Source organism: Diospyros lotus, chromosome 6 (assembly GCF_014633365.1).
Source record: "Diospyros lotus cultivar Yz01 chromosome 6, ASM1463336v1, whole genome shotgun sequence".
In the NCBI taxonomy this organism is placed as follows: Eukaryota; Viridiplantae; Streptophyta; class Magnoliopsida; order Ericales; family Ebenaceae; genus Diospyros; species Diospyros lotus.
Genome location: NC_068343.1, coordinates 9,196,227 through 9,204,535, shown reverse-complemented (window position 1 = coordinate 9,204,535; position 8,309 = coordinate 9,196,227). Strand labels below are relative to the sequence as shown.

Sequence of the window (8,309 nt, the reverse complement as noted above, 5' to 3'; positions counted from 1 at the left end):
TGACTGCTTTAGTGCTTTTAAAGTGGGATATTGCCGGTGCTTTCTTCTTCTTTTAATAATTAAATTATAATTAGATCCCACATAGTTTTAGGTTATTTTATTTTAAAGATATATCTTCCCATTTATTTCAGTACGTAAGATTTCTTTACTTCAACTCTTCTGTTTTCACGTTTTTTTCGTTTTTTACTTTTCATAATTAGAAATATATAATTATTATTATTTGAGTATATATTTTGAACGCAAAAAATAACTCACAAGCCATGTATAACTAAAAGTTAATTAGACTTGTATTTTTAAAGAAGTTTAATTCATGATAGCTAATTAAGTAATTAGACTTGTATTTTCAAATAATTACTTAATTACAATAAATAAAAACTGAAGATGTGCCTGCCACATGCCATTCCAAGTTAACTTGGATTGGATGGAACATCCAAATAACGATACTGGGCGGCGTTGCGTTTCCAATGAGCATAAAATAACATGAAAATAATACGTCGCGATATGGTATTTTCCATGATTACAAGTAAGTTGAATGAATAATTATTTCCCCATTCAACGTACCAAGGTCAACCAAAGACCTCAGTCTACTCTAATATAAAAAATTAGCAAGACCCAGATATCAACCGAAGCATTGGTCCGTGGGGAGCGGGCCGGGAAGGGAGCCTTGCTCCAAGAACTGCAACCCGAACACCACGACGATGGCCAGCAACGACAAATAGGAGAGGCCTTCCACGGCTCCCAGAAGCCCAAAAGGCCCGTTGGGCAGACCCGACCCGGTTCTGGTCTTGGTGTACAGCGACCAAGCCACGATTCCCACCACGGCCAGGTAGCTCACCCCTTCCAGCGCGCCTATGGAGCCCCCTGGGCCCGGCGGCAGGCCGCAGCCGGTGGTCTTGAGCGTGTACAGAGACCATCCGATCACCGGCGTGGAGATCAAGCCTCCGGCTATGGCTGCTTTCTCTGAGAGGCCGTTGCCGCTTTCGCTGCTCTCTTCGGCCATACAAGACACCTTTGCTGGGGCTCTCCTGAATGGGACGTGGGAGGTGTTGCGCCGGAAGGGGAGGGGAGAGGTGGGCGGCTGCGGCGGCAGGAGTATCATCTTGGCGGCGTTCATGGCAGCTGAGTTGAGTTGAGTTGGGTTTGGGTTGGGAAGAGGAGACCTTCAGCCTTGTTGGGGAAGATGAATGGAGGGAGGAGGAGCTTCTCCGCACCGCACAGCAGCTGACCTTATCTCATCTCATATTTCAGAACTGGACAGATCGTATGTTACGTGATTATGTCGTATAAATATGAAAATGTTATTGCACAAAAGATCAAATTAATAAGGGTAATTAAAGATTGGGTAAAGTTTATTATTTTCTTAATAATAATGGCCAAATCTACATTTTTCTTTGTGTCCTTTTACAGTTTTTTATTATTTTAATTATATTTATAAATTAAATTAATTTTTTTTATAATAATTCAAACTTTTTATTATTTCAATTCTATTAGATATTAATTTAATTTTTATATTTTAACATAAAAAATGTAACGTGTATTTTATTATCTCATTACTTTTTTTTATACATGAGAATAATAAGATTAAATTGGCTCAAAATATAAATTTAATAATATAATAAAAATAACAAAAAAATATAAATTTAACCTAAAAGTAATGGTTAAGATATATTAAATATAAAACTCTTTTTGGTTAACTATTACCTAATAAAAATGTTATAGGACTTTATCAACTAATAAAAATATTTTATAATTAAAAAAATAACAGTAAATATATATTCTCACTGGATCTTAACTATTACCTTAAACATATCATCCATCTATTTAAAAAAAATTATAAGCGCATCACTATTAGCAAAAATCTAGATAAAATAACAATATATCTCTTGCACCTTCAAACTCATTCTTTAGTTTTTTTTTTTTTTTTTCTCATCATACCAAACAAGAAAAAAATACTAATTTAGTTGAATATCATTATTAATCACTTCTATGATAATTTAGCAGTCACTAAACTCCATTTGGTCAAGTAAATACTAAACCCATAAGACAAAGAAAATGATAGAGAAATTAAGAGATGAAGAAGAAGAAGAAGATAGATACATTGTATTGATTCACTGTGTTTTTTATTGGGAAAAGAAAATGAGAGAGATGGTATTTTAGATATTTCTCAAAATTGAATGGGTAAGAGAGGCCATTTTAAGTATTTCTCAAATTTGAAGGACTGATTATTAACGCTAAGAGGTTACAATTTTTTAAACTTGAAGGGGTATTCTAAAATTAATTTGGGGGGGGGGGTCTTGAATTAAACTTTATTTGGGGTAGTTTGTGCAATATAAAAAAACTTAATATTTTTAAAGTACCTTCTCAATTTTGAAATCTCCTTTTAATTTCTTCAGTAGTTATTTCTACAAATGTTTTAATTCTCTGTCACGGTGATTTTTGGTGTATTTTTTTCATTTTGCATAGATACCCGCAATTTTAAAATTTATCTAATCAATCTATAAATTTGAAAAATTAGCTAAACCTCTCTTAAAAGACGAAAGTTCAAGGGACATTGTGAGTAATTTAAAAATAGCATAACTAATTTTAAAAATTTAAAGACTAATTAAGCAAAAAATTCAAGAATTATGGAAATTAAATTACTAAGTGTAACGAATATCTAATGAATTTAACTCAAAAGAAGATTTTTGGTTAACTTTTAAACGTTTAAGCATGTGTGTCTACATGGAGAGAGAGAGAGAGAGAGGGGTATGGTGAGTGGCTCAACCACAACTACTTGCATTTGGAAAAGGTCATTGCAGATAGGAAATAGCATATTAGCTTATTTTAGGAAAATGTTTTCGATGATTTATCTGCGTTGGGTAATAAGAAGGGGAACAGATGGGAAGGAGAGACAAAAGTAGAAGTAGGATACGCCGGGCGCGTGGTTTAACGGCCTTTTGCTGAGGCCCGAGCCGAGAATATGCGGGCTTCCAACTGAGCAACCGACAATTCCGAAGGGGCCGCGCAAGGCTTTCCAACTTACCCACCATTGAATCAATTATTTTATTGTTATCAATTATGTTTTCTTATAATTTTGCCTTTTAAACGTAAGATTAAAATAATCTCATATTAATCCCAACACAATCCGAATTCACAGGCCCAGATGATGAAAAGACCATTCTTCCCATATTAATCTCATATTTTATTGTGAGCAAGGATAGAATACTATTAGTGCATTTGTCCATTCCATTCTAACCTGCAATTTCAACTTGTGAATATATAAGTCCAAAAATCATTATTCTAACAAGTATTGTCAAATTCATTATATCTTCTTGTTATAAATAGAAAATACAGTACGTAATTGCGGAGCGAGTTTGAGGATTAGACAATTGGATTTTGAGGCTTGTGCTACACCGTACACGTGTCACCAAAATGCTCTAGATGTGGCTGACAACGTGCTCCATACGATATGCAGTGCAGCGGCTCAACTTGGCTTCGCGCGCGCCAGTGGCAGAAGAAAGACGAGCCGGGCCAGGCAGCTTGTAATTTCACTGCGAGAGCGAGATTGTCTTAGCCGGTAATAGAGAACCGGCGCCCTGAGTCGAACCAAGTAGACCGAACTTTCTTGGGTGAGAAAGACAAGACTCAAATGGCTACAAAGCGCATGGAAGGAGCCAAGTCTTCTGGGTAGGCTAGGCTTGAGCTCCCTACCAAACCAACCGCAGAGGAAAGAAGAATGCGAGCCAATTCAAGCCGAAGCGCCAACTCGCTTGAGTGGAGTCATACAGTACGACGCGCCGATAATGACGACAAATCAACATGTGCGTGGGTATGAGCTGGACCACAACTGTGAAGCACTACTACAATCCCATCGTCCACTGAGGAGCCAACAGTTGTACCATCAATCAATTAAATAGTCCAACCAACACCGAACGAAGAGAGGCGGCAGACCCAAAATTATTGAAAAATAATTGAGATGAGAATCCAATAGACCCGCTCCGAGAGTTGGCAACGCCTGATAGCCCCGACCCGATATTCGGCCTTCACCAGCCACAATACCATGACGGTATGATTGATTGATTGATGAACCCATAGAGGGCTTAGCAGCAATTCAGTACCTGATCTTCAATGGTTTCGCCCTAAAAATTAAAAATAAAAACCAAGGGCCATCGTGGTCTGCACACCCCTGTAAACCCGTTAGTTACACACGTGCGAATGACATATAGAATGGGATTTGTACCCGGAAACGAAGCCCATTTTGATTGATTTCAATGTAACACATGGGTCGCCAAAACCTTTCTACAACTGTTTTACAAGCCAATTGAAAACTTGCTCCAACAAACTTAAAATTCAAATATATATATATCAAGTGTCTTTACTTTCCCTCCACCAATTCAAGTGCCCTTTTAAACTTAGAGCGGGAAGCACAGGCATTGCACCACTTCCTAACTGCCATTTGAATACCAAGTTTAACGGCTACCCCAGCAGACGCAACCGGGAAACACAGACTACCTACCTTTTCAACTTCATTTATACCCGTCCCAATGGCAGAGAATTCCCTCCAAAATACTATACTTAGCTACCAGTCTGCTCCCCGCCATTTTCTTTGCCTGAACTTCCATCTTTTCCATCCAGAACTTGAACCAACGTAGCCATTGCTACTTGTGCTTCGATGACTTGGAATGCTGAATAATATCATCTTCCTCGTCGCCATCACTGCCTCCATCGTCGTCATCATCCTCATCTCTCTTTCTTTTTTGCGAAGAAGATGGAGGTAACACTTGAACTTCACCATCATGGTCATCCTCATCTTCATCTTCAACATCTTCCTCCAACTCAGGATAACCATCTCCATTGCCCGGATCCATATCACTGCCTCCAGCATCTTCTTCAGCCTGCCCAACCGGCTGAACTAGGTAGCCTGCTCCATAATCTTCCTCCTGCCATTCCAGGACCAACAACAATAAAGGAGAAATGAGGCATATATGCAGTGTGGAGGAAAATATACCGAAAGGAAAGTATAAACTACTGGAAAATACAAATTATTGGCGGCTCAATTTATCACCAATGGAAACACGTTTATATCATAACTACATCAAAAACTCCAGCACCATATATAAGTATCCATCATTCATATTAACAACACGTATCATGGGAGTAAAGTGCTAATAAACCAGTAGAATGAGGCATTTCGATACCATTTATAAAGAGAACAAAATTTAAATTTCTACAAGCATCAAGAGACAAAAACAATTCATAAAGGCTAGCCTAAAAGAGATCACTTGGCACAACCACATGCCAGAGAGCAACGAGACAGTAGTTTACCAATCACAACCTTAATCAAAAAGATGAGGTATAAATAAAATGTGTCAAGAAATATGCTGATCATAAAAGAGTGGGAGCACTGCAAATGTCCCCAAGCAATATCTTCCAATACATTAAATTGAACCTATTCAGCTGAATTTTTCATTAGATGTCATTCACCGACACTACTGGAGATGCTAATAAAATCAGGAGCATAAATTGCACCAAGTTTAGGAAAGCGTGTAGTAGTATGCAATAAAGAGTCCAGAGATAATGATTAGTTCAAGACATGTAGCACAGCTGCAAACAAATAGTTTGAAATAGAAACAAAAATGTTGAATCGCCAAAAAGCATCTTCTAGAAAATTATGAACTGTAGTATAAATAATTCAAAAACTGTTGTACACCAACAGCTCAGTAATAATCAAGAAACATATAATATCAAACCATAACAGATTGCAAGCAAGCAAAAATAAAAATGGCACAAGCCATCTAAAGATTGCCCACCAGATAAGTCAAGAAACAGCAAGAAAACCAAAATTAGCACATGCATGGTATTAATGCACAATAATTAGTAAAATACAATAATCTGCTCTGTGCAACAGAAAATTTAATGCCAGGACATGTTTACTGCTAGCAGAGGTGACATATTTAGTAAAATTCAGTGGCAACCCATTTGACAAGAGTACATCTGAAGCAACAAAAGTAGACTTGGGGATCCTTAATTCTTATAAAGTAGAAAAATTGACCATAAACCATAATAGATAACTAGCAAGTAAAAGATAATAGAACAAATTAATAATAAATATACGAAAACAACAACTAACTCGACTGTACAAAAGATGCAGGTGTTAAAAAAATCTAGAGTACAACAAATCATTTCAGCAGATGCATAAAAGTGATAATTCTTATCTCTAGCAAACAAAAGCATAATATACATCTAAAATCATATATTCTAACTATATAAATACATATCTACAAGCGCATAAATATGTTTATGCATGCACATAACAAGCTATTGAAAATGATAATGATACTACAAATAGCACATGCAATTTCCAGCAATTTATGCTATGAGAAATATACAGTTATAAAGGAACCGGATCATCACCTCATCCTCAGCATCCTCTTCATCTTCAAACGCTCCATATTCCTCAACACCTTGTTCTTCCTCTCCAGTTTCTCCGTTGTCATCCTCCTCTGCGTCTTCCTCCCCCTGCTCATGTCCATCAATCTCCCCTTCTGTACTCGTCAATCTCCCAGTACTCTCTGGTTCTCCAAAATCCCCCTCATCGTTGTCCACTTCTTCTTCATCTTCATCATCATCCTCATCCCCATCCTCGTCGTCGTCGTCGTCATCTTCAACCCCATCTTCATCATCGCTGTCCTCCACTTGATGGATCACAACAACATCTTCCTCCTCACCATCATCTTCATCGATCTCCTCCACCGAGTCATTATCCTCCTCATCCTCACCCTCCTCCTCCTCCTCATCCGCGTTAAATCCATTTGAATGATGATGTGATGAAACCCGATTCGATCCACTCACCCCTCTGGAAATCTCGGTCTCCTCTTCATCTGCATCACTCTCTTCATCCTCATCGACATCAACAATCCCTTCACCTGCAGTACTATGTCCATTACTCATCCTATAGGGCCGATCTTCCCCGTCGATCTCACCACTCCCTGGATCATCCTCCTCGTCCTCTTCATCCTCTTCCTCGTCATCCGATTCCGGCCTCTCATTCCCCTCAGCATCCATTTTATCCAAGTACTTCAACGACTTAATCAATCCAAAAACCCTAGCCCTGTAATCTTTTACCCGCGTGACCGGGCACTCGTACAGATCAAGCGAGACGAGCCTAAGCTCTGCCAGCGGCCTCAAATCATCAATCTCCTGAATCCGGTTGTTCGACAAATCGAGGTCTCGCAGCGACTCAAGACCGGCCTCGACGAGGAGTTCAAGTCCGCCGGCTATTCGATTGTCCGATAAGATGAGCTTCTGCAGGTTCTGAAGGCGAGGAAACTGATCCAGATACGATAAACCGATGTTTGCGAGGGAAAGATGTTGAAGGTTCTGGAATTTCTCAAAGAGCGACGGCGGAGGAAGACGGCCGTGGGCGCACTTCACTGCTCCGTCTAGGGTTAAGCTTCTGACAGAGGAGGCGTCCGTCTGGCCGTCAAGCGCCGTCTCTACCGCTTTTTCCCAGATCTCGTCCATCATTGCCAAATTTCTATCTCATAAACCACAATTTCGCATACAATTTAGAGATTCAACGCACTCGACATAAACATATATGCTGCAAACGGATAGCCAAACAAGAACAGATGACAAAGGAACGGGATTGCTATAAACCAAACCCTATCCCTATCCCCAAATTGAGATATAACAGATGAGAAAATATCTTCAACGTGAACGGCTTAAAACCCTAGCTTTGAGGTATTCGATGAAATAAACCTAATAAGATGCTCTGTTTCCCCCCCTCTCTCTCTATATCTCTGTCTAGAAATTTCTCTCCCTCTCTCTCTCTACAATTTATCTGTCTTCTCTACCGCACTCTCTTTCTAGAGGTAGGGTTGAGCGAGTCAGGAAGAAACCCAAGGCCGAGGTGACTCGTGGTTGCGTTGGGTTGGGTTAACTCGACCGTCGGGTTTGGGCTGGTTAGACGATTTGTATGGTTAGCGCCTGGGATGGATTTATGGCCGTAGGATTTGGGAGGCACGGATCGATGACGTGGACGAAAAATGGACGGTAGAGATTGGAGATTGGTGTGTTTGTTCTCGAGAAGGATGTAGATCGTTGCGTTTGCGCTTGGGGGGTGGCGGGGCGGTGTTGTAAATATCGGGTGGATTCTGAAAAAGCCCCCAGACCACCAGTTATTTACGAGAATGCCACTATGGCTGGATTAGCGAAGGATCACGATTACGATGGTTGTTGCTGCCAAAGATGGATTTTAATTCTCGTGGATAATGATTCGGCTTTCCCTTTTTCAAGTTCTTTTTTTATTGACCTGCCTGTAGGGAAAA

The 8,309-nt window shown here is 39.5% G+C and overlaps 2 protein-coding genes across 2 annotated transcripts; both read right to left on the bottom strand.

The window, feature by feature from the left end:
* Positions 1-476: 476 nt before the first annotated feature.
* LOC127803239 (uncharacterized) lies at positions 477-1,263 on the bottom strand. Its single transcript, XM_052339329.1, has one exon. It carries the CDS (start codon positions 1,112-1,114, stop codon positions 620-622), a length of 495 nt encoding a protein of 164 aa, XP_052195289.1. The 5' UTR covers positions 1,115-1,263; the 3' UTR covers positions 477-619.
* A 2,949-nt stretch (positions 1,264-4,212) lies between these two features.
* On the bottom strand, positions 4,213-7,828 carry LOC127803899 (acidic leucine-rich nuclear phosphoprotein 32-related protein). The gene is made up of 2 exons (XM_052340512.1): positions 6,394-7,828; positions 4,213-4,919 (listed from the first exon to the last, which is right to left on the bottom strand). The coding sequence occupies exons 1-2, from the start codon at positions 7,504-7,506 to the stop codon at positions 4,638-4,640; spliced, it is 1,395 nt and encodes a 464-aa protein (XP_052196472.1). The 5' UTR covers positions 7,507-7,828; the 3' UTR covers positions 4,213-4,637.
* Between the last annotated feature and the right edge of the window lie 481 nt (positions 7,829-8,309).